Here is a 26,874-nt window from a genome sequence, read left to right as displayed (position 1 = left end):
GCTCTCTGTTGGCGGAATGGATGCTAACACTGCCAGCTGGAAGCAAATGGAGATTTTAATTGAAACACATACAAATATCTACAACTGGGGGGAAAGAGAGAGCAAACCAGAGAGTCTTTCTAAGTTACCTAATGAGCACCCAGCATGGCTCAGCTTTCTACAAATGATCCTCCGTTAGCTTGCGCTTGTTTTGCAAATACTCAAAATGAAACCCTTTCAGCTCTTTGTACATTTGTCACTGCCTCCCAGTACCAGCTCTATTAGCTAATGTGAAATATACAGTGTAATTCACGAACCTGTTTATTGTTTGATTCCTGGGGGGAAATGGACAAGAAAGCAACATTGGAACAGAAGAATGGCAGTTACGAAACAAAACAAAACAAAACAAAACAAAACAAAACAAAACATGTAACGAAGAGTTAGTTGATACGACCTAATGTGCCATTATTGATAGAACTGTGGACTGGTCTCATTTAAAGATATTTCTCAGGGGCGCCTGGGTGGCGCAGTCGGTTAAGCGTCCGACTTCAGCCAGGTCACGATCTCACGGTCCGTAAGTTCGAGCCCCGCGTCGGGCTCTGGGCTGATGGCTCAGAGCCTGGAGCCTGTTTCCGATTCTGAGTCTCCCTCTCTCTCTGCCCCTCCCCCGTTCATGCTCTGTCTCTCTCTGTCCCAAAAATAAATAAATGTTGAAAAAAAAAATTTAAAGATATTTCTCAAAGACATACCTTTCCCTTTATTCATAATACTTTTTTTAAAAATGTGCTTTATTTCCTCAGATCCTCTTATTCCAGTGGAAGAAATGAATCATAGTCTTTCAGTTGGTATCACCTCATTAAAAGAAAAAAAAAGGTCTTTTTCATTTAACTTGAAATGCTGGCTATCTGGCAATATGGTTTATTCCATGCACTGATGTCTGTTTAGAAGGCAAGTGATTTTTGTGTAGAAAAAAAATGTCATTAGTCATCACTCCTCCGGTTAATTAGCCTTTCGAAAGGTTACCAATGCTTTTTTTCTTCCATTATATTACTTATTTTAAAGAGGCGCTGTATGTAAGGTTAAGATACTTGACAACAACTATATATTTCTTGATTGCTGTTCAAATACACAAGAAAGAGGTTTTAAAATGAAGCTAATGGACAAAAGAGCAGAGAACAAAGCCACATTTATGGTTTTACATTAGCAAGAAGATAAACAGCTGACCTTTCTGCTTTGTTATCAAGGTAGCTTTTATTAATCTACCACAAAACCACCTTGCTCTGCTGGGTAGAGAGCAAAATTTTCACAAGGAAGGAAAATATATTGTTGATTGTTTGTTTTTAATGTATTCCTCAACTCTGCCTAAATCAGATGGATCTCAAAAGGTGTTTCTTTTTCAGATGAGGAATGGAACAGAGCAGACCTGGATTCATGCAACAAAGGCCCCTTTCCGAAGAACTTTTGTCAGAAGACTGATGTACTCCCTGGCATCGTCTGTGTAGAGTATAGTCAAGGAACATTACTCATTAGAAAGTCATCCATTTAGGTGTGCAGGTGATGCCCGAATGAAGTTTATTCTAAGGAATCTTAATGTCTGGGCCTCTTTAAGAGCTCCGCACAAATGAACTTGGTTCATATTAACCACAGTTAGCGAACCTGAGGATAAAGACACACCATTAGTCATCCAGGGATGCATCTTTCACTCGCCGCTTGGCAAGGAGCTAAGAGTACGCCATGCTACTGTGTATCAGTGACTCCATGTCCAAGAACTTGAACACTGGAGGTGTTAGCTGCCTTTAAGTTACACACATTTTAAAACGGGAGTTTAAGACTACTAAGAAGCAACTATGAAAAATCAATACTGACTTAATAAACGCTGTATAAGCATACAATAAGTAAATATGGATATCTTAACATAATGCAGGCTTCTTAACAGAAGCTCTACAGACTGGGATTTTCAATGACACAAAGACTTGGAGTGCATGAAAATGTTTGTATTCACCCATCCCCAATGATCTATATACTAAGTCAGTTGTGTACTAAATTGTTACTGAGAAAATTCAATTCATTACATGAAGTGGGCAGTTATCATCCGTTATGCATGCACCACTGTTATTGACTGAAATGTTTACAGAAGGGTCCTTGGTCCATAGATTTGCACGTGATTTTGCTGGGAGAATCTATATGCAAGATATTTGACAGAGAAATTGAACATTCTATGAAATAGAACATAATGTGAAATTTAGAAATTCCAAAAACAAATTTGATTTTGAAATTGGGACCAGACGTTATCATGAGAAAATTTCAGCAAGATGACTAACTTCTTAAGTGGAGGAATGGGTACATGGCAAGTCTTCATGAGAGGTATCAAATTAACATTCATTTGCATAGTCAGATGAACCAGCTAACAATTGGTGTGGTTATAAAAATAACACACATTCACTGTAGTGAGGAACATGACAAGTAGAATAATATAAGAAAACTCTATGCCTAAACACACTATTCCTCACAAATCGCCATGGAAATAACATTTAGCGGCCTTCTAGGCTGCTACCATACGTGAACCACATTCAGTCATAAGATGCCTGGAAGTTTACTATTTAAAAATAGTATTATCCAGACACAAACACTAAAGGAAGTAAGGAATCAATTGAATGCATTTTGTTCTCTCATCCACAAGCCCGTTGTCAGTCATCAATTAAACAGAACCAACCCCACAGAGTAATCTTGGTTGTTTTCAACAGGGATTTTAACTTTTGCCTATATAACTTCAAAATCAACAGTCAATTCAATTATTCAAATGAAAATACATAAGACCACCCATCGATTTTTAGAGAATAGACTAGTTTTCCACTTTGTTAACATACTCAAGGACTCAATATTGGTTCTACTCCTCTTTTATTCAGACACCCTTTGTTTCACAAAAGGAACTATCCCCACATCCCTCTTGATTTCCCACCTCCATGCCTCTCAGCCACATTTCCATGTCCTTCTGGATTAATGTCCAAATCTTTCCCAGCTTTGAAGACAGTTCCCATTCTGTATTTTCACAAAGTCATTTATGGTCCTCTCATCATGAAATAATTTCATTCCCTTCTAATATCTTATCTGTATTTTCGCTCATGGCACAGTTATTTATGCTCCTGTCTAAGTGACTTGGTAGGACTGTCAGCTCCTTAGGGACAAGAACACAAGCACGATGATGAGGATGAAAAGTAAGAGGGAGGCATCACACACTCACTCGTCAGTACTCACTTTTTGCTGTACACCCTGTTGGGCTCCTGCTGCACATTTTCAAAACTACAATTATTACACTCATTCTGAAAAGAGAAAACATGAAAGCCAAAGAGTTCAAGAAGCCTCCTGGGTCACTTTATCAATAAACCGAAAATCCCATATTTGAAAACAATCTGCTGACTCCAAGACCTGAGATGTTTACCTGGCTATTTTTTGTGTTTGTTTTAATGTTTATTTTTGACAGAGAGAGAGAGAGAGAGAGAGAGACAGAGACAGTGACAGAGAACAAGCTGGGCAGGGCAGAGAGAGAGGGAGACATATAATCTGAAGCAGGCTCCGGGCTCTGAGCTGTCAGCACAGAGCTCGATGCAGGGCTCGAACTCACAAACTGAGAGATCATGACCTGAGCTGAAGGCGAAGCCTAACTGACTGAGCCACCCAGGCACCCCTGTTTGTTTGTTTTTCATAGAACATGGCATAACATCATGAACAAAGTAGACTTTTCCCCAACTATGGGGAATGAATGAGCAAATAAAGAAAATGTACAGACTGCAATAGACACCTGGAAGCTACATAGGAAAAAAAAAAAAAGAGAGAGAGAGGGATTTCTTCTGATTTAGAAGCAGCCAAGAGAATGATCATCTCGAACATTAACGAAAAAGAAGTGACTATACTTTTTGGGAACGCATTTAGCAATTTAAAGATATACAATGCTAATGTTAATTAAAACTGGCTCCCCAGCTTCTCCAATTGCAGAATCCAATCCAGAGTTTTATGTACTAGAGACCAGCTAAAACTTGAAACTGTCAGCAGGCTGTGTCTGACCGCTAGTCTGCTGTTTGTAGGGGGACTTGGAATGCTCTAGGCCTGACAATAGTCTTAGAAGCCACTTTCCTTCCTAAAATATTTCGGGCACTATGGGGAGAGAGAGAGGGCAAGTCTGGTTCACCTGATGATCCCTGGGCCATGTCGGTAAAACTGTGAACCAGGGGTCAAGAAGGGCATTAAAAGTGTTCATATCATTTTTCCTTAAATCTCTATTTTCCATAAACCTCTTCACGGGAGGATTCATTTTAAGTACTTCCTTGACCTATTCTTTAATATAAATCATGACTTATTGGATCATATAAATCTTTAGCACTATGTTGTCATAATTTGAACATAATCCGCATAATTCTATGTGCACTCTAAATCAAGACCATCGACTCGATTACAGTAAAAGTGGTCAAAAGTGGTATTGAGAAAATAGTATAAAGTGTGAGGAGAATACCAACAACAGAAAACAGAAAAATCTTCTCCCCCTTGCAGGGATTGAGTTCTACTTTTCATTTCATATTTATAAACAACTTTACACAGAAACTAAAAGTTCAAATTGATTTATTTTTCAGAAGTTATTTGAATAAAGTTTCATGAGAAACCATACAGTGGTTATTACATTTTTACCTCAGTGTCATGAGGTTTTTTTTCCCCTCAAGTTGGCATAAATTTAAAGAAACTTCCAATCCTTTAAAGTTAAGCTATTCAAGGTTTCTACAAAAAGCATATGTTAATTATGATCAGAAAATGCTCTTCAGAAAAAGTTACTTGGCTTCAAAAATATCATCCGCGTAATAAATAAATAAATAAATAGATAGATAAATAAACAAACAATAACAAAAGACACGAAGAAATCAAAATGCATTTTCTACAGTGTGAAAAATAAGTATCTGTTAGAGCCTATGAACTAGAAAATAACAGATAAAAAGAAAATTTTGTAGTTCACAAATATGTTAAAAGTTCAAACAAAGTATAATTTTGATCTGCAAAAGAGCAAATGAGCTCTGGATCGAGTGTAACTCGTTGTCAAAATCAGAGGGAAAAAAGAGTCTTGCTTAATGTATAAAACACACTGTGTGATGAACAGTAGGTACTTAAATCCCACCTAACACAGTAGGGACCTTTTATTGGCAGACCTAAACTGACCCCGATATTTATTTTCTTAATGTTTATTTATTTATTATTTTGAGGGGGTGGGGTGAGAGAGAGAGAGAGAGAGAGAGAGAGAGAGAGAGAGAGAGAGAATCCCAAGCAGGCTCTATGCTGTCAGCACAGAGTCCAATGCAGGTTTGATCTCACAAACTGAGATCACAACCTGAGCGGAAATCAAGAGTAGGATACGTAATGGACTAAGCCACCCAGGTGCCCTGACCCCAATGTTTAATAGGATAGAGCAAAGATTGAAAAACCTCTGTCATTTTTCTGTGCCTTACTCTATGTCCTGGCAATTGATCTCTCAATTCAATTAAACCAGGATATTTAGACTAATGTGGGGTGCTTAAGGTAAATAATTCTGAGTCCCATGCAGACCAAAGAATCCAAATTTCCAGTGTGCAAGCCCAGCAACCTATACATTAACTCTTGTTATGCACTTGTGTGCATCTTAACCTCTCCATATTCATGCACACACACACACACACACACACACACACACACACGTGTGTGCGTGTGTGTGTGTGTGTGTGTGTGTGTGTGACAGAGAAGTACACACTCGTCCTGCTTTTTGAGGTAAGGGCTTTTACTTGCACCCTGAGATAAAGACCATCATAGTTCTGGGAGTCTAAATTAGTTCCATTAGGTCCACTGGAATAAATGCTGTTGAAATCAAATATGACTCCCAGGTTTATGGACCCTAAGAGTTAACAGATAACTAGAAATCAAAGCTTGTCATTTTCTTCTGTGATATTTATTATTGAAACCTAAGTAATTCATGTGACCAGTTCGTGCCCTTGGGTCTGTGCAGGCCAGTGCCATAGCCAGACAAAACCACAGCATTATTAAATATGCTCTGTAGTAAGTCAAGCATAGGAAGGTAAAACAGAAATAGGAGACCTAATGCTTATACTTAGAGAGCTTAGACTTCCACAGGGAATAGACAATTGATCTCACTTTTTAAAAGAACAGGAAACAAGTGAAAATGAGCAGGTGTCCATAACATCAGCACTGAGAAGGAGACAGAAGGGCTGAGGGAACCCAACCTGTAAAGACCACAGCATTATTCTTCCTAAATGGAGAAAATATGCAAAGAAATGTTCAAAAACAAAATATGTGGGAACTACAATTTCCTCAAACATGGAAAGGCCTTGGAGGCCCAATTCCCTGATACCTGACTTCAAAGTTTGCTTTTCATTTTCAAGTTATTTGGATTCAATTAAACCATGAGGTAAGGTGGCAACAGCATGAAGATCATGTGCTTCTATATACAGTCATCCTCAAAATAATATTTGTCCATTTAATGAATATTACAAGCCTTTTGAAAGAATAATAAGTGGAAAATTCTGAAGCCATATTGAGTGATTTCCAAAAATTTCTCAGGGTGCTGTGAACCATTCAGGCTTAGCTGGTTCCTGACTCTACCTCCATATTTGGTTTAATATTCTCTTCCTACCTAATGGAATACTTGGAACCCTATGGAATTAATTGCTTAGGCAAGCTGTCTTTTCCTTTTAATTTGCTAGAATGCCAAGTTCACGTAGGTGTCATTCAACTAAAAATTACTGCGTAACTACTGAGCAACATTGAAATGTTATTTATAATGCACTTATAATATACATTTTACATTTTCTTCTGAATCTTGCCAAATTTTGTATATGAACAGTCTGCTTGCCATGGTGTCCATGTATCTTCTTTTTTTTTTAATTTTTTTTTACATTTATTTATTTTTGAGAGGCAGAGAGAGACAGTACGAGCAGGGGAGGGGCAGAGAGAAAGGGAGACACAGAACCAGAAGCAGGCTGCAGGCTCCAAGCTATCAGCACAGAGCCTGACGCAGGCCTCAAACCCATGAACTGTGAGATCATGATCTGAGCCAAAGTCGGACACTCAACCAACTGAGCCACCCAGGCGCCCCCCATATATCTTCTAAACTAGAGTTCAACATTTTGAATCATACTTAATAGAGGGATTTTTTTTTAACACGCCTATTCATGGGGATAAACTGGAGAGGCCATTTCTAGAAAAACAATGATAAAATGCTGGATGGAAGCAGAAACTAAGTAGCCTCAATCTGAGTTAAAGTCTGTGCAAATTCCGTTCATCTTTGCAAATTTGAAAATGGCACTCTGTTTAATTTACTGTTGTTAAATACACAAGACATGAGAGTGACAATTATCTGCTGACATTGTTAGGTATCTACAATGAATTCACGGTCTGAAAATCTCCCCTGCTGTATATGCTCAAATCCGTTATCTCTTGTTTTGTTATTTTTTTATGTTTATTTTTGAGAGAAAGAGAGAGAGCACACATGCACAGGAGCATGAGAGGGGGAGGAGCTGGGGGGGGGTGGCGGAACAGAGGATCCAAAGCGGGCTCTGCGCTGAGAGCAGAGGGCCAGATGCAGGGCTCAAATTCAGGAACCGTGAATCACGACCTGAGCTAAAGTCGAACACTTAACCCACTGTGCCATCCAGGTGCCCCAAGTCAGTTATTTCTTGTTAAAAAACTTTTTTTGTTATTATAGATATTTAGAAACCATACAAAAATGAGAATATTAAGAAACAAACAAACAAACAAACATGGACTCATCAACTCATTCAATCATTATCACTTTCCTGTCCATCTCGTTCCTTCAATGTGCCCACCTCAGGGACTCCTGTCAGGACAAGGTTTGTCATTTCAGATTCTCACCTGAACCTTTCCTTCTAAATCTTAGAACCCTCAAAGCATATAAATGCTTCTTATGCCTTTACCATGTTATTCATTTGAAAAAGGGAAACCATGTTGTCTCAGCGGAGGAGGAAAGCATAGTTTCATTCCGATTCCCTATCATGAGGGAAGGTCAAGAATCTTGGTGCAAAATCCCACTTAGAGGCGGTGACTTACCCTGTTTCCCAGTGCTCATCACGCCTAACCAGAGATCATGAATTTTCCACCATCATTAATACACTATGCAGTCAAACTAGTCTACGTTGAGCTGAGTTCTCAGGTTTAAAGACAAAAATGTTTCCACTGAGCTCTAATTTACACCACCGTTAAATATTTTTCTTGATTTTCATTAAAATAAGAAAATCAGTTTTCTCTATTCAGTGGCAGATCAATTTAACTGAAATAAAATTTCTCCTGTAATTTACCCACACTTACTCAAAGGATTAGTGAGTCCCTGTCAGAGAGCAGATACTTGTCTGCTCATTAACATTCACGACCAAGAACCCTTCTGGTAGGGCTGGTTTCAGCATCTGATAGAGCAATACTTAAAAGAAATTGGCTTGTCTGTGAAACAGCTGCTCAGCAAAGCCACCATGCAAGGGAACTAGTGATAATAAGATGATAATATTACAACTACACTGGGAGTATAATGTGTTTTACTTTGAGGTGTGTGGTAGGGGTCTAAGAATTAGAAGAAGACTCGTAGTCCATCACAGAGGACATGACGCTGTAAATCAGCAGTGTGCTTCCTTAGTTTGGAATGATCTGTCCAAAGAGCAGGATAAAAAAAAAAAAAAAAAAAAGGAAGGGGAAGGGGAAGGGAAAGGGAAAGGGAGGAAGGAAAGACAAATTTCACTTGTACAGAGATCTGGGTTCTTCACGCACTTGCATTTAAAAGACCCCTACCATGGACCATCTATTCCAACATTGTGCAAACACAAGGCATTTGTGATTTGTAAATCTGCACTAGTTCTGCCAAAGTTGAAATCCCCTGTTAGCTGATTCTTATTTTTGGAAAGTCTGCCCTTTTGTAAAACTAGCAGATCATTGATCACTCTCCAGTGATAGTAGGACTGTTTCTAATTTCTAAAACCCAATCCAGGACAATGTGATTTCCAAAGATGTGTCCTTCAGATGAAATACATGCCATTGAGGTGGTGGCCTAGCAAAATTAAAGGTGTTCAGCTAATTATTTTGTAAGATAATTAATACGATAACCCTCATGAATTACAGCTAGCTTCTATTCTGTATTACGAACAGAGTACTAGTAGCGTAAGAAACAGGAATATCACATCTATTTATTCTTGAATCACTTTGGGGAAGTGGTGCATGTGTGCCTGTGTGGTTATGCTAGCATTTGTTCCTGTGCTAGGAGACTGAAGGCAGTGGTAAAACAGGTATGTCCCTGTGCTTCATGTAGAAAATACTTATCCCTCTTGAATTCCTAGAGAATCCACCAAAACAACAACAAACAAACCACCCTGTGCAGAACATAAAATGTTGTTTCGAGAATAACAAAAGGAGTCAGTTGAGGACTATGGTAGTTAGGATATAGAAATATTCACTCCTCCCCAACCTTCACTTTTAAGTCATACAATCCCTTCTCCACCGATGTTAGGAATGACTGGGAGATTCGATTTGGCCAACAGAACCTGGGAAGAGAGTGTGCCAATCCTAGTTTGGGCATTAAGGGGCACCATGCCTCCACTTATGAATCTTAGTGTCTAAGCTTCATGATGAGAAGAAAATGATCAAGATAGACTCCTGCCTCCAAAAGAACAGTAATATCTAGAACAGACCAGACCAAACAGTAGTTTAGAGCCAAAGTGAGCAGGGCATAGACCAGAATAGCCAAACTCTAGACAATCCAAAGATGCATTCAGGAAAAAATAAATGCTTCTTGTTTATGCCCTGAAATTTTGTTGTTGTTTGTTATGAAACAATAGAAGACATAAACGACTCTAACGATTCTACAGAATATCTACATGATAGATGCAAGCTAAATGTCAACAGATAAACAATGTTGCAAAACATCAATAGTAAATATGTTTACAACATGTCCCAAGGACTTTGTAGACATGCATACAAAATTTCTGGTGCCTTTGTCTCTTCCTGCCCCTTCTTTATCACCCTCTTAAATTATTCCTTAAGAGTCCTGTCTGTCCTTTCTTCCAAAAGGCTTCTCTGATGCCTCTAAGTAGAACACTTCGTTCCCTCCATTCTGCCTCCAATGGACTCCCACCATATGATACAGCCAATCCTGCCTTCTTTACTATTGGTTTGATACTTGTGTCTCCCCACGAGGTAAGATAAACTTCATGGCAGATTGTGACCATATTTTTGTCATTATTAGTCAACTTTTTTATCTACTACCCACTTGGTTAAGTGTCTTCTACATATAAGGTTCTGAATAAATGTTTCCAAACTGAAATCACACACACACACACACACACACACACACACACACACACACACACACACACCACTCATATGACAGGAAATATAGACGATTCTACCACATATGGAAAACTACTTAGCGGTTTTTCCTATTCAAGTAAGTGTTTTCTCTGGGAAAATTCAACCATATTTTATAGATATCATTGCATTATTGTCATCTCTACAGTATATAGATGAGAAATGATATTTTAAAAGAAAACACAAGCAGATTTGCAGTATAAAAATATTATGTCGCTGTGTATAAATTATTTCCACATTCAGTGAAATCAGAGCTGACTGTGTTAGTATAGAATAAGTTCTTCAGAAAGATGGAAACTACTGCTCAACTTTTTTAATTTTTATTTTTATTTTTTGCTCTTAAAAATTTACTTGCTGCAAAAATCTCTGGACAAATGTGTGTCATTAAAATGCATAAATAAAAACCAGGAAGGAAAGTAAAATAATAAGACCAAGAAGGACAAACTGAACAACAACAACAACAAAAACTCTCATATTGAGTTTCAAATGTGAATAAAATTCGGCACAAATAAATCTGAAGAAAAAATAAGCAAAATAAAATATCCCTTCAACGAAATTTTCCTGTCTCTCAAGAATCCAGATTCCATGCACGTTCCTGGAGAATAGGGTGCTGGTGTTCACATTAAGACAGAAGCTACCAGGGCTTTGTGAGATAAGGAGAATAAATAATACAGCTTAGCTGATTCAATGACATTTTTGCACAAAACACCCGTTCCCCTTTAATTGACAGACAACTTCTAATTGAATACTATTCCTGCCTTTTCCAAAAATGTGGCTAGATTCTTTACCCAACAATATCACCGTTGCCTTGTTAAAGGAATATCAATGATTTTTAGCCAGTGTCCGCTTGAAACAAATAAAGCCTTAGTTATAATTTCAAGCAAATGTCAAGTTCCTATTCCATTGCTATTTATAAGTCTGATGTAAGTCAAGAGCATTAGGCTACAGACTTGGTTTCATTCTTCTCGGTGGAAACTTGGCAAGTGACTTACCCTCTCTAGGCCCCAGGTTCCTTGGGGGCAAGACTATATTTAGGTGGGTAATTTTCTTTTTTAAGGATTAAAAAAAATTCATTCCACTTCCCTCTCAAGACATCATCACCTCTTCCCCACAATAACTGGGACAGGACAGACACAAGAGACAGAGGAGAGGATACTGCTGTTCATGAAATCTTAGCATATTTGGAGACTGGAAAGCACTAGAGGGTCTAAGGGGTACCAGTGACGATAAGCAGGGCTTCAGGAATGCTCAGTCTGGGGCTCAATGCTGAGTCCCCCACTGAAGAGCTCCGAGGAACCTGGGGTCTAGAGAGGGTAAGTCATTTGCCAAGTTTCCACCGAGGAGAATGAAACCAAGTCTGTAGCCTAATACTCTTGACTTACATCAGAGCTCTGCACTGTGGCTCACTTCGGTCGATAGGTTAACATCTATACAGAGTGAGGAACGGGGCCAGGAGTTGTCTCTTATTACTATACTATACCAACATGAGCATGTGGTTGTTGTCTATTTTCCTAGAATCCTAAAAATTAGCCACTTAGAAGCATGACAATCACGGCGATTTAGACACAAATGCCAATTTGACAGGTGAAATGGTCACTAAACACAAAAATCCTGGGAAAATGAGCAGGTGCACAAGGATGTCCCTCCCTTTTTTGAATGTTTTTATATGATTTGTTTACTTGTTTTGCAAACTTCTGGCTGCCGGGTGTTTGGCAGAGGTGAGACAGGTAGGAAGCAAGGGAGTAATGCTGTGATCACTCTGCCAGGTATACTTGATGGTCTTCGTAATTGTAACCTCTGGGTTGTGACAGAAAGGTCTGGTCTTGGCTACAGAGCAAATTGAGTGCAACACTGAATCGTTCTGAGGAAATCTTTGCAGGCTAAGCCCCAGTCCGCAGGGTGATGGGCTTCTAGGGGTACACGATGCGAGCCAGAGGTGGAGATTTGGCCAGAGAAAGAAGGAAAAAAAAAAAAAACAAAAAAACAACAGCCAACTAACCCAAACCTTGTGAACCACTTACAAAAGTACCAGTGCCAAGAATATAAACTTTTATTTTATATACCTTCATAACATTTCAATTCTATGTTTAAAAAGAAAAAGAGAGCGTCTCAGTTATAAGAAAGTCCTCTGCCAAAGAAGGAAAATGTCTGCAATTGATATTATATACTATTTCAATTTATTGCCTCTCAGCTACAAAGTTTTGGACTAATGGGAGTATGAAGCAAAGCTTGATCATTTAGGAAAGGTGGGGAAGAATTCATATTAATTCAGGGTTAGTTTCTGACCACTCAATGAATAGTTACAATTCTATACCATGTTTCTTTTAAATATTACCAAAGACATTAATAAAAAGTAGGAAGGAACATGGCAAGAAACAGAATGCTATGTTACATTAAATGTTTGGGAATTTCAAATTTTAGGAGTCACCTCTGCCACAAAAAATGAAAAGTGAAATAGAATCAAAACATTTCTAAGAAAGTACAATGAGGAAAACAACAACTAAGATTAATGGTTAATAGTGGCTAAATTTATCCTCTCTGAATATGGTTTGGACTGAATCACATGTATCAGGTGCAACTTAAATTGCCTCTCTACCTAAATGAAAATAAGAATGATAGGAAAGGGAGTGCTCACCTTCTCATGGAATAGTCATTTATTCCAAAGGAGAACAGGTAGCCAACAAAAACATGCAAAATCCTGATGACAAATCAAGATCTCTGAGAATGTGGGACCACAGCAGAAACGTAAGACGGATGCTTTGGATCCAGAGACCCCAGTGAGTATGCAAACTGACTCACAGAATAATAGGAAACCACTAAAAATAAACTCCAAGTCTTTCACGGCACCACGGACTTTATCTGGGAAAATAAGGCTCAGAGGGTACCATTCCACAACTGATCCTAGATACTTCGGTGCTCACACTCACTGATACTCATCAGTGAGGAAGTGTTCTTTTTTAAAAAAGGTAAGGGAGAAAATGGAAAGCTGGCTGTGTGAATGTACCCCTTTCCCCAACAGGTGACTTTGCAGGACCACCTTCACGGGATGAGAAGATAAGTCCTACAACTGTGTGGCTGACCTTCATGTAACCGCCTAAAGAAGTAGCCGAAGTTAGAATGGTGACTTCCAAATTTACATAGTTTCATAATTTTTTTTTAAGACAGGCTCTTCAAAAGCTGAGTTCATCAGGGTCACGTTTTGATTTTATTTTTTTTATTTAAGAAAAAATTTTTTTTCAACGTTTATTTATTTTTGGGACAGAGAGAGACAGAGCATGAACGGGGGAGGGGCAGAGAGAGAGGGAGACACAGAATCGGAAACAGGCTCCAGGCTCCGAGCCATCAGCCCAGAGCCTGACGCGGGGCTCAAACTCACGGACCGCGAGATCGTGACCTGGCTGAAGTCAGACGCTTAACAGACTGCGCCACCCAGGCGCCCCACGTTTTGATTTTTAAAAATAAGTCTGGCCGATAGCTTCCTTGAAAAAAATCTCAACTTCTCTCCCAATCCCAACCTGAGATGCACTGTTAAAAAAGAATTCGTCAACCCCCATGTCAGATCTAATCTTAGCAAAAATCAAGATCCTGTCAAACCGACTGACATAGTGCCCCCAAGTACATTAAAACAATTTAAAACACATCTGGAGAGACGGGGGGGGGGGGGGGGGGGAAATGGAGGCTTCTTTAGTAAAACAAAAGTAAAAGTCATTAGTATGGAGAAAAAATGTCATTGTTAAAAGTCATTGCTATGAGAATACAAGTATCAGGCTCATTCCTTTTAAATAGCATTTAAAAAAATAAATCAGGGGCCCCTGGGTGGCTCAGTCAGTTGAGCGTCTGACTCTTGATTTCAGCTCAGGTCACGATCTAGGGGTTCATGGGTTCCAGCCCCGTGTCGGGTTCTGCTTGGGATTTTCTCTCTCTCCCTCTCTCTGACCCCCACCCCACTCAGGCGCTCTCTCTCAAAATAAATAAACATTCAAAAAATATTTAAGAAAATGAATCAGCTCCCCATAAAACTATCAGACACAAAGTATTTTCATTAAGAGGAATATACGCTGTGTATCACGAAGGCTGTCCCAGAATTCCTTTTCCGGAATTTTGGAGTCCAGCTTCGAAAAGGCACTAGAATTGTTTTCCAAAGACAGGTAAAAGTCAACAACACCAGATCACTCTCCGTGCTTTCTGTAACAAACGATAAGGCGTCTCAATTTGCCTCAATGTGAAGTGATACATTACAGTTCCTCCAGCACAGAGCCCCTTCAGGGGCTCCTGAATGTCACCGAATTTGTAATCTGTCAATCAAGGGCAACAACTAAGTACTCCCCGGCCAACACGCACAGCGTCACTTCTAAATAAGGAATTGTTTTCATATACCTCCACATATAAAGCTGAACACAGAGGGAGGGGCAGAGAAGACCATGCAAATGTTCAAACACTTGGCTGGTAAGAGGAAGTCCCATTGACTTACATGGAAAATGTCACATCAGCTTAAGTACTGAAACCACCGCCAGGTTGGACCTGCCTTTTAAGACTAGGAGGGCTGATTTGAAAGGAATTGGTGTTGCTGTAATAGGTTAAAGCCGCAATGAAGCAGAACATTTTACCTACTACAGAGAAAAGAGAAAGGAAAATCAAAACTTCGGCGAGCCTTTTCTAAACTAGCTCTGCGGTGCGTGGACTGGAGAGGATAAGGGAAATGATGGCAGTCCCACTGCCCAAGGACAACTTAATAAGACCCAAAGGCACCAGGAAGGGTTGCCAATTTGCGAGTCTGGTTTACAATGAGCCACGGCACGTGCATTCATTTCTTAGAGCGTTAAACATCATGCAACCACCTAAGAATTTTAACTTTATCATGATCATTATTAATTCAGTTTACGAAAATCAGATTGATTTTGAATATTTTTCTCAAGTGCTGATGAGAACATTCAATGTCGCCATCCTCATAATAATCACTTTCACTCTCTGTGCTTTCTCATACCAACTGTTTATTTAACAAATAGAATATAGAAATGAAGTTGATTGCTTATAATCAGGAAATCAATACAGGATTTAAACGTTGGGCAGAATGCACTGTCACTGCAGGGCAAAATGTGGCTGCATTATTGGAGGGCGAAACTCCAAAATAAAGGAGTCTGTGTCATTAGCACTTAAAACAAGCCTGTCTTCTCGAAAGTGTTGCTATATTTCAAATAATTTTAAATGACACTTAATTACTTTAAAGAAAATCCCCAGACGAAAAATTAAGACAAGCTATGATGTGACAAAACCTGAATTAGAATCACTCTAATCATGAAAAATTAAGCTCAATCTTTCAGAATAAATCTCACAGGCAAAACCACAAACTCAAAACAGCTCTTCGTTAACGCAGGCTTTGTAACATATTACTCTAAGAATTGTCAAGAAAGCTCATGCTTTTTCTAAAAATAGACAAAGTTATAAATGTTTAAGAGGGAGAGGAAAGCACCAGCTTTCAAAAAAAAATGTTTTTCACATAAAACCAAGATCCTCAGGAAAGCACACCTCGAACAAAGTGAATCAGAAGCTGGTCCACCTACCGTCAAATTTCTTGTGCCTGGACACGAAAGTGGTGCGCACAAAATGGCTCGTCTCTTCCACGAGGTTCTCGAACTCAAGTTTGCTCTGCTGGCTTAACTTGTCTTCCATTTCCGTGGTGCAGCATGTATATTCTTGCGGGCAGATTCTTAAGTGTTCCCCTGCCATGAGAGGGCAAATGTCAGTATGGAATGAAAAGGACTTTGCGGACATTGCTTCTCTGACCTTTCCCTTCCACCCTGGGATGCTGTTCCACCCCTGTCCGGCCTTCCCCGTGAACTTATCTGGGCCTCGGTGGACTTAACATCCTAAACATTCAGGACTTCAGTTGAACCTGATGTTGGGATCTGAATGTTTGTGTGCCCCCAAACTCCTATGTCAAAATGCTAATGCCGAGGTGAGAGTACTAGGAGCTGGGGCCTTTGGGGGGTGATTATGGCGTGAATGGGATTAGTGATCTTAGAAAAGAGACCCCAGAGAGCTAGGGGTCCCCTGTGCCACAGAAGGACGCAGCGAAGGATGGTGTCTGTGAACTAGATGGCAGACATTCGCCTCGTGGCTACCAGGGCTATGATCATAGATTTCCCAGCCCCCGGAAGTGTGAGAAGTCAATGTCTTTTGTTTGTAAACCACCCAGCTTATGATATTTGTGACAGAAGCCCAAACAGACTAAGACACGTGATATTTAGTTCCTGGCCATGCCACGTAAATGAGAGTATATTAAAGACCTCAGAAGACCATGACGATGTGTCTGCTTTAATTTGAAACACGCCAAGTAACACCGGATGACAAGAGACACCATACTGTTGGAAGCGTGTCCTTGGAAACCTTAAGCCACGCAAAAGACACTCAGCCTCATTAGCAGTCTGTGTGGCAGCAAAGGCAAGAAAAAACGGGTATCATTCCTGGTGTTCTGGCTCTGCCTGTCCGTCTATCAGAACGCATCACCTTTTCTCTCGGTGAAAGCGAGTATGTTTTTCATGGCATGTCTCATGTGCCACACATTCCCCACGTTGACATGTCTTGTCAGAGAGAAAATGTTCTCCTGGAAGGAGGAAGGTGCTGATGGGCTTAACTAATGCTTATGCTCTACGGATATATAAAGTAAGAGGTAATGAAAGTCAGGTATTTAATTCAACATATTTATCTCTGGATATACCAGGCCACTGCTTTTGGCGATACTGCTTTCTTCAGGACTATTTGCAAGGAGGAGCCGAAGCTTTGCTTCATGAAATGAAAATGGTCTGTTAATGCAGAAAATGTGCATTTCCAATTGATGTAGCTCTGTTAGTGTCAAAATGTTTAGCAGAGCCTGTGCAGGGAAGAAGAAAAACCACCCAACATCTTCATAAACCAAACCAACCAATTGCCCCTGTGACTGAAGTCACTGTAGGGCACTGAAAACCAAGTGTACAAAGTACTTGATGGGGTGATTAAAATCCATTTATAATGTTTCACGGTACTTCTACAAAATTACATCCTGTGACCCTGTGTGAAGTGTAGAGTGTTTCCTGTTTATGTTGTTTGATGCTTTAGCTCCTACTTAAAACAATGCCTGAATAAAAAATGCCAACATATGTGTACAAAAGTCAGATCTTATATAACTCCTGGGAGGAAGGGAGACCATAAAATAGCATATGTATATCTTTTTTTAAATTTTTTTAATGTTTATTTATTTTTGAGAAAGAGACAGAGCATGAGCAGGGGAGGAGCAGAGAGAAAGGAAGACACAGAATCCGAAGCAGCTCCAGGCTCCAAACTGTCAGCACAGAGCCCGATGCGGGGCTCGAACTCACAAACCGCGAGATCATGACCTGAGCCGAAGTCGGACGTTCAACCAACTGAGCCACCCAGGCCCCCCAGCATATGTATATTTTTAAATAAGGAAATGAAAATGCATTGTACTTGAGAATGATAAATATCAAATTCGAGGTAACAGTTCACTTCCAGGAAAAATTAGGATTTGAGAGAGGAGCTTAAATACTTTAATTACTTCTGAAGTTGTTTGATGGACGTCAGATGTGTATCATACTAGTATCTTTGCTTTTTTCTGTACATTTAAAGTATTTTGAAATAAAAACTTGGAAATGTGTCACTAAAAAGTAGTAGCCACTACAACTGTGCTAGAGAGGAGAGCGGGGGATAGATAGATATTCAGAAAGAAAAACAGGCTGCCCTTGACATTCAGAAGCCAGCATGGCAACTCACAGCTAGGTCATGATAGTCTATTACACTTAAACAATCTCACAGAATACCAACCCCAGACAAATTACTCCGAGACCACGATACATGAGATAAACCAAAGTTATTTCAAAATTTTGGTTAAGCACAGACAAAAACAAGGCCTTATGCCATCCAAAAAGTACTGAACACTTCCTCTCTGAGGCAAAATGAGTGTACTTCTTTACCGTTTACAAACTGAACCTCACAATACTCTCCTTCCTTAGTGATGAGATTTATTGAGATACCTTTTTGTAGATTTACCTCTGCTTTCTGACAGCATCTGACCAATCTAGGGGGAAGCCCTGCTTTTCTGAACCAACCTCCCAAACCCGCCCACCAAAATCCCAGTCCTAGAATAGATTCTTTCCAAGTCCCTGTCACTGAGAAAGCCCATGGTTCTCCACCGTGTATTTATTTCTGCTTGTTGCAGTCGCTGACCCTTATTCAACCACAGGTATGTTCCTAACAGGTACTCATTGGAAGGTAGTGACAATACCAAACTGGGTAAGGATGGAACAATATGAATTTTGCGACTTTTCTCCAAGTCATTCTGATACTCACATCCCAGTAAGAAGCAGAGTTCCAGAGGTTAAGACACTGATAAGGATGAAAAATAGCTTTATCAAAAGCAAATAGCCTGTATTTCTAATTTACTTTTTATAAAATATGAAAACTAACTTATAAGGATAAAACTCTGTATCCAGATTGAATGGGCTTTTAGCGTTAACAATTCTGCATAATGCTCCTTTCTCTGACCTGCTATAAACCATTTTCAAAAATCTACCTAGTCCATCCCCCCCCCTTCCTATCGTGAGTAAATGGAATGTCCATTTCTCAAGATTTAGTACATCAGGGCTACATTCTACTTCTGAATCATTACAAATGAGTTTTCAGCAAAATGCATTGGACTTTTGGTGACAAGCTGACCAAAAGAGAATAAACATTGCATGACCTGAGGTAAATAGTTATACTTGGGATATTGGTGGAAGAAACTCCATGGTTTTATGAAATTAAATTGGATTGGAAACACGGTAATTTCTAATCACGTCAAGAAAATCAGTATTTTGTATGTTAAGTGATAAATAAAAACAGGAAGAAAACTTACTTCTTCATAGGATGACTTTACACCAAGCTTAGCGTGTGTGTGTGTGTGTGTATGTATGTGTGTGTGTGTGCGTGCGCGTGCACAGGTCATGGAGGCATGTATAACTGGCTGCCATTCTAATTCAATGCAGTATTAGATATTTTATAGAACTGGAAGTGTCCCCAAGAAGTCAACGCCTTTACGCAGGCCCTGGCAGAGATGAAGAGACAGACAGACAAGCAGGTAGACAGTGAAGAGATGGACAGACTACCAGAGTGTTGAAGAATCCTACTGGAGGAAGAGTAAATCTTTTATGCAAAGTGCTTGTTAGAGTGTCTAGGTAGAGACCATGATGATGCTCCCAAGCATACAAGATCAGGGACGTAAAACATGTGGTCAAATCTAGGGTGAGCCTTGTTTTCTAACATATACTAGATAAGAAGGTTTGGTGGAAGAACTGACCTATTGAAGTACCGTTTTCTCCCCCAATCTGAAGTCACTGATATTTGCCAAAGTAACCTCATAATTTCAAATGGCCACAAAGACTTAGGACAATTGCTATAATTTGTTCTTAGTAGGTTTACTCATTTATTTTGTTTTTGACCCTAGAACAGAGGTGTCTAAAACATGGCCTCTGGGCCAAATCTGGCCCACCATCTGTATCTATAGGCCCCGAGAACAATAATGGTGGGAGACAAAAATCTAAAGAATGATATTTTGCACAATATGAAAATTTTACAAAATTCAAATTCAATTGTCCATAAATAAACTTTTATCAGAAAACAGCCCCACCTCCCCATTTATGTACTGTCTATGGATGCTTTAGTATTCAAACAGCAGAGCGCTCATGACAGAGACCACTGTTGTAGGGACCTGCAAAGTGAACTACTGACATTTCTGAAATCCTACATGGCCTACTCTGCTACACAAAGAATTACCTCTAGCCCGTCCTGTTCCAATCTCTCCAAATAGCAAGAATTTGATAACTTTACTCGGCTTACATACTTTCTAACACTTATGAGTATTTGATATAATAATGAGCCTTTCCCAAAGTTGTAACTCATGCAGCAGAAGAAAGCGTTATCCTTTAAAAGCTTCCCACGCACTCTCGCAAATTCCCTTAGGTTCTCTACGTTATTTATTACATAATTAGATACAACACTTAGCTCAATTGGAGTGCCACCACATACCTCCAAGATCTAAACAGTAATCGCTAGATACGTCCAAGATCACTAATACACAACATTTAGCTCAACTGGGGTGCCAATAGGTACCTCCAACATCATTAATATTATCGCTAATAGTAAATAGTTCATTCCAGGAGATCAGAATAAGAGACCATAAATGCAGGAAATGTGGGATTGAAACAATGATGATGGCATCTTCACTCAGCAAACATTTATTGAAACCTACATGCAACTCAGGACGATAGGTACCTATCCATCAAGATCAGGTGCAGAGTTAGACAATCAGCCTACACAGGTGCACGCTTTCTTAGGGCACCTGAAGTTCATGCCAGTAAATTCCCAGGTTCCTGAATTTTTATCAAACTCATCACTAGCTCTGAACTAAATAAGGGAAATTATAGATGTGGAAGAAGGGAGTTCCAACAGGAAGTTAGAGATTGAGCAAAGGCTGAAGGACATACAATCAGGCCATAAATTGTCATGTTTTCTAAGAAAGAAGAGACGGGCTCTTCCTCCCTTTACATGCCTCCTTTAACTGTGTGTCACTCTTTACAACATCTTTCCCCAAATGCCTGCCCAGATGTTTGTTTTCACTCCAAGACACAGAGGTGACAGCAGAAATGTGATTTTGCCAGATCATGCTCTCTCTAGGGATGGCCCTGGGTCTGAACACCGCCAGGAATAGACTTGGTGAGTGGCATGGTGGGAAAGAGCAGGAGACAGGAGGACCTCGTTAACCACAGAAGTCAGCCTCTGTGGGTCTGTGGGGCAGACTCTCTGCCCTCAGAGGTGACACATGGGGACCTCAAAATGCACACTCCAAACAAACAAACAACCAAGATGAAGTGCCCCAAATGCATCACATTTTACAGCTGAACTCTTGGCTTTTATAGAGATTTGGAGTATGGAGGGAGATTACTAACCTCACCTTTCCTAAAAGGTAGGTAGAAAATCAAATCTAAAACTATAAAGAAGATGGAAACATTTCCCAAAACAGAACACTTTAATTTCTGAACATCCAGATTCCATTTGATTACACTGCACTATTTGTTTTAGACTTGGCCCTCTTCAGAGTGCATGGTCTATGCCAAACTTCTCTCATCCTTGAACTATTAAAATGCCCACAGTCAATTAGCCGTGCCTGATACCGAGCTACATTCTCCTCATCTTTGGGTACGTTGCCTCAAATAACCATTCAGTTTGTTCATCTGGTGCCTCGGAAATTGACTGGAGAAAATCATCTAGGGAAACGGAGTTAGGGTGGTAAAATACTCTAGAATAAGTGAACTTTTGCCCAGAGTTTATGATAGCTAAAGGAATTTAAATTGGAGCTAATAGTCCTGGGCTGTTCTCAGTCTCATGGAGCTCCTGTACCAGCTCATTGGGAGCGGCAGAGTATAAGATCGCAGTAGTCTTTAAATGTATGTTCTAGTTCATTTCTCTAAGTTCACATCCCCAAAACCTCCAAATAAGCACTTGTGCAACATTTATCAGTGGGAAGCGTTATTGTAAATGATCCTTTCATATTTTTAAGGGCTGCTCTTCTTTAGCAAAGTTGTTCAGGACCGTAATCAGAATGCTTAAACTTTCCCAGAAGTTTTAAAATTCAATGAATGTTCTACTTCAGTGGATCTTATCACTCAAATAACCTATATTAGTGTCATCCTTTGATGTTGTCAATTTCCCAATAAAGACTTTAAATACTAATTCTTTTAGTTATAAAATTTTTACTCTGTATTTTGCAAAAGTAATTCCTCTGAAGGAAACCAGTAAGTTCACTGTGTAAATCTGTTCCAACAATTGCACAGCAATGATTTCAAACATGCCATCCTAGATGGTGCAGACCCCAGTTCCAAACTGCCAATGTTTTTGGTCTTTACCATCGCCTTATTTTCTTCTTTCAGAGAAACTGATGGTTAGGGATCTGCAAGGGCACAGAAGGTATGGTCAGAATTAACAAGGGATGAAATATGGGGGATGGGGCATGGGCAGAGCTTGAAGGCAGGATAGTCCGAGAGAGCAGGAGGCAGCTGCAGAGAGAAATGTGATTCTTTCCATTCCTCACATCTTACCTTGGCTCTAATATATTACGGAAGTATTAAATTTGTAAATACTCTTATCATTTTTAAATACAGGTAGTTTCTCCTTGTCTTCAAATGAATACATCTAATTTATTATTTACTTCATACGTGTAAAACTTTGAGACATTTGGGGCACCTGAGTGATTCAGTCGGTTAAGTGTCCAACTTCAGGTCATGATCTCACAGTTCATGAGTTCAAGCCCTGAACCAGAATCACTGCTATCGGCATACAGCCTGCTTCGGATCCTCTTTCCCCTTCTCTCTCTGCCCCTCTGCCTCCCTTGACCACCCCCCCCCCAAAAATAAACAAACACTAAAAAAAAATGATTATTAGTAATTTGTATGGGTAGGTACACACATACACACACACACGCACGCACAAACACAATTACATAGCATATTGCTTCCCAGTATTTAAAAAACAAAATAGGGGCGCCTGGGTGGCTCAGTCGGTTGAGCGTCTGACTTTGGCTCAGGTCATGATCTCGCAGCTTGTGAGTTTGAGCCCTGCGTCAGGCACTGTGCCGACAGCTCAGAGCCTGGAGCCTGCTTCGGATTCTGTGTCTCCCTCTCTCTCTCTGCCCCTCCCCCACTGACACGCTGTCTCTCTCTCTCTCCTTCAAAAATAAACATTAAAAAAAATTTGTAAACAAAATAAAAAACAAAATAAAGACTAGAAAGATCTCAGAAGAAAATCTGAATTGCTACAACCTTTCTTCTATATAGCAAACAGCCCAGCAAAACTGTGATTAAACACCAGTAGGTCAACAGCAAATGATAACAATGTGATTCCATGATCCAACATATGCCACACACCAGGGACTCAACTTATTAAAACATTTTTGTAAAAAAATTAATGTGAGCCCAGAGTAGAATATAATCTCAAAGGCAACTGAAGAATCGTAGTAATGCAACTGATTAATCTGTACCCGTAAGAGGAAGAGCACTTAAGATACTAAAAGATTTTGTCCCTAGATCATGGGGAAAGAAGGAGAAGCAGTTACTTTATTGTTCTTTGGAGCTTTCAACCCTCTTCTCATCACATCTCTGTGTTTTGCTCATTAAAGTATTTACAGAGTCCAAAAACATTAGAAATAGAGGTGATCCCAAGGCCACACGAACCCCAGCCCAGACGCATATTGAAATTGGACTGGGGAAGATGCATGGTGGGGCATTACTGGACGTTCTTTTCCAAAAGATCGACCTACAGCTATTCTGATAAACTCAGCAACTGCCCATGCAGACCTTCCCTTCTTCACTTCTTTCACAATAAGACTCACCAAGTTTGTATTTCAGCATAAAATGTTTATATAGGAAGTACTCAAATGATAATCAAATCTCTTCAACACGCAAAATGTTAATTTGTCGGCCTCAAGACAGTTCTTCAAGACCTAAGACAGTAAAGAAATCTTGCTCTCATTACTTCTGTATTTCAGAATCAAAATGAAAGCTATACAAGCACAGACAACTTCAGTTATCATCTCTAGGAGTCTGAGAATAGGATAAGCAAAATGCCATGGCAGGGATAAGAAGCCCTACCTCCCCGTCGCCACTCCCACTGCAAGATACACCTTCTGTCCGCCCAACATTTTCTGAGCGCCTCCTTTGTGTCAGGCACTGTGAAGGATCTTTCTTGTCTTTATTTTACAAAGTAGGAAACTGAATCATACAAAGATTGAGTAGCTTCATCTTTAAGCTAGGAAAGATCTGTCGCCAAAGCTCATCCTTGTTACCATTTTCACCTGTGACAAGATCCATGCGACCACAGCAGCAAAATAGAGACATCATGGAATATTTTACATTTTCAGAGAAACTCAACATTTGTAAGAAACTGTACAAAATAACTGTTGGAAGGAGTTCAAGTTTCAGCATCAGATTTTACTACATTCTTTCAATGACATCATACCTTTGTGAAGCTCGGTTTTTCACAAATTTTCCTTAACTTCCTTAATTTTCACATGGATAGCACATGAAAAATCAGTATGAAACAGGAAATGATGGTGGCTATGTCCGATTTGGTTCTAGGCTTTGAGAAGCTATGCGCTGCACATTAGTAAATAGCTGTGACTGTTTAAGAATTAATTTTTTTAAAAAATTTTAATGTTTGTTTATTTTTGAGAGAGAGAGAGAGAGAGAGCAAACAGCCAAAGAGCAGAGAGAGAGACACACAGAATTTGAAGCAGGCTCCAGGCTCTGAGCTGTCAGCACAGAGCCTGACATGGGGCTTGAACCCATAAACCATAAGATCATGACCCGAGCCAAAGTCGGAGACTCAACCAACTGAGCCACCCAGGCGCCCAAGAATTAGATTTTTAAAATGTTCCTACAATGTGTATGTAATGTTTACAAATGGCTACTAAGCTTTTAATGATGTAAATTCCCAATCGTTCAGATTTAATAAGAAATAGCTAGTATTTCTTCTTCTGGCCTAGGGGTATTGAGGACTAATTACAGAGGCACTGTGACAATTTTGTGTCCCAGTGTTTAGTACCAGCAATTTAGTGAAATACTAATCACCATGTTGCTATGAGGGAGTATTATACACAAGGTTAAGATGTATGACTTGAAGTAAAAGATAATATTCTCAATAATATGGGTGGGCCTCATCCAATCTGTTGAAAGCCCTTATGAGCAAAAACTGAGGTTTCTTTGAGAAGGAGAAATTCTGCCTTAAGACAGCAGCCTCAGCTTTGGAGTTTTCAGCCTGTCAGCCCCACCATTGCATGAGTCAAATCCTTTAAACAGATACCCTTGTGTGTCTGTATGTGTATGTCATCAGTTCTGCTCCTCTGAAGAGCCCTGACACCAAGGCCTCCATGAACAGAGAACATTTGGGAGCCTCTGCACTAGCTCCTAGGGCATCTGCAACTGTGCGTATTACAATTGCCATGATTATCTGTTTTGCCCAAAATTTAGCACCATTGCTTATTCTTTTTCTTTTCCCCCTTTCAGTGCCCATCAATCTCAGTATCTAAGTTATTGTAAATGGAGTTAGCATTCTGTTGTTAAATGTTTAACAACTCGTGTTCCAGTTTTGAGGAGAAGCCCTGATTTATGTTGCTTGCCAATTCCCATGGTATAAATACTCCCACCATGGCTGGTTTCTACCTACCAAAATGATGTTCCTGAATGTTAAGCTGTGAAAGCTATGCAGCATGATAATAACAAAGAAGATCTAGAGGTAACATACCTCAACATAATAAAGGTCTTATATGAAAAACCCACAGCTGACATCCTGCTAAAAATGGTGACAAACTGAGAGGTTTTCTCCTAAGGTCAGGAACAAGACAAGGATGTCCACTCTCACCACTTTTATTCCACAAAGTATTGGAAGTCCAAGCCACAGCAATTAGACAACAAAAAGAAGTAAGAGTCATCCAAACTGGTAAGAAAGAGGTAAAACTTTCACCATTTGCACACGACATGATATGCTACATGGAAAATCTTAAAGACTTCACCAAAAAAATTCTAGAACTGGTCAATGAATTCAGTAAAGTCACAAGACACAAAATCAATCTACAGAAATCTGTTGCATTCCTATACACTAATGAAGCAGCAGAAAGTGAAATTAAGAAAACAATCTCATTTACAATTGCACCAAAAACAACAAACCATCTAGGAATAAACTTAACCAAAAAGGTAAAAGACCTGTACTCTGAAAATAAAATATTGATGAAAGAAAATCAAGACAATGCAAATAAACAGAAAGACATTCCATGCTTACAGTTGGAAGAATATTATTAAAACGTGTATACTACCCAAAGCAATCTACACTTTTAATGCAATCCCTATCAAAATAACAACAGCATTTCTCAAAGAAGTAGACAAACAAACAAACAAACAAAAATTGTGGAGAACCACTACAGACCCTGAATAGCCAAAGCAATCTAGAAAAAGAAAAACAAAGCTGGAGATAAAACAATTCCAGACTTCAAGTTATATTACAAAGCTATAATAATCAAAACAGTATGGTACTGGCATAAAAATAAACATGTACATTGATGAAACAGAATAGAAAACCCAGAAATGAACCCACAATTATATGGTAAATTAATTTTCATCACAGGAAGAAAGAATATATAATGAGAACAAGACATTTGCTCTACAACAAATGGTGTTGGGAAAACTGGACAGCTACAGGTAATAAAAGAATAAAACTTGACCACTTTCTTACACCATACATAAAAATAAAGTCAAAATGGATTAAAGATCTAAATGTGAGACACGAAAGCATAAAAATCCTAGAATGTAGCACAGGCAGTAACTTCTGTGACATCGGCCACAGCAACTTGATTCTAGATAGGTCCCCTGAAGCAGGAAAAATAGAAAGCATAAATAAACTATTGGGACTACATTGAAATAAAAAAGC

General features: G+C 39.4%; 1 protein-coding gene across 1 annotated transcript in view; it reads right to left on the bottom strand.

Annotated features, from left to right (window-relative positions):
* The window catches only part of GPC6 (glypican 6), a 1,113,495-nt gene that overhangs the window by 810,207 nt on the left and 276,414 nt on the right, over positions 1-26,874 (bottom strand). Inside the window, exon 2 of the mRNA XM_047873699.1 lies at positions 15,933-16,091. Within this exon, the coding sequence (XP_047729655.1) occupies positions 15,933-16,091 (159 nt within the window). The remainder of the gene's footprint in view (positions 1-15,932; positions 16,092-26,874) is intronic.

This window comes from Prionailurus viverrinus, chromosome A1 (genome assembly GCF_022837055.1).
Source record: "Prionailurus viverrinus isolate Anna chromosome A1, UM_Priviv_1.0, whole genome shotgun sequence".
Classification (NCBI taxonomy): Eukaryota; Metazoa; Chordata; class Mammalia; order Carnivora; family Felidae; genus Prionailurus; species Prionailurus viverrinus.
Note: the sequence above shows the minus strand (reverse complement) of the source record. Positions and strands in the feature narration are given on the sequence as shown.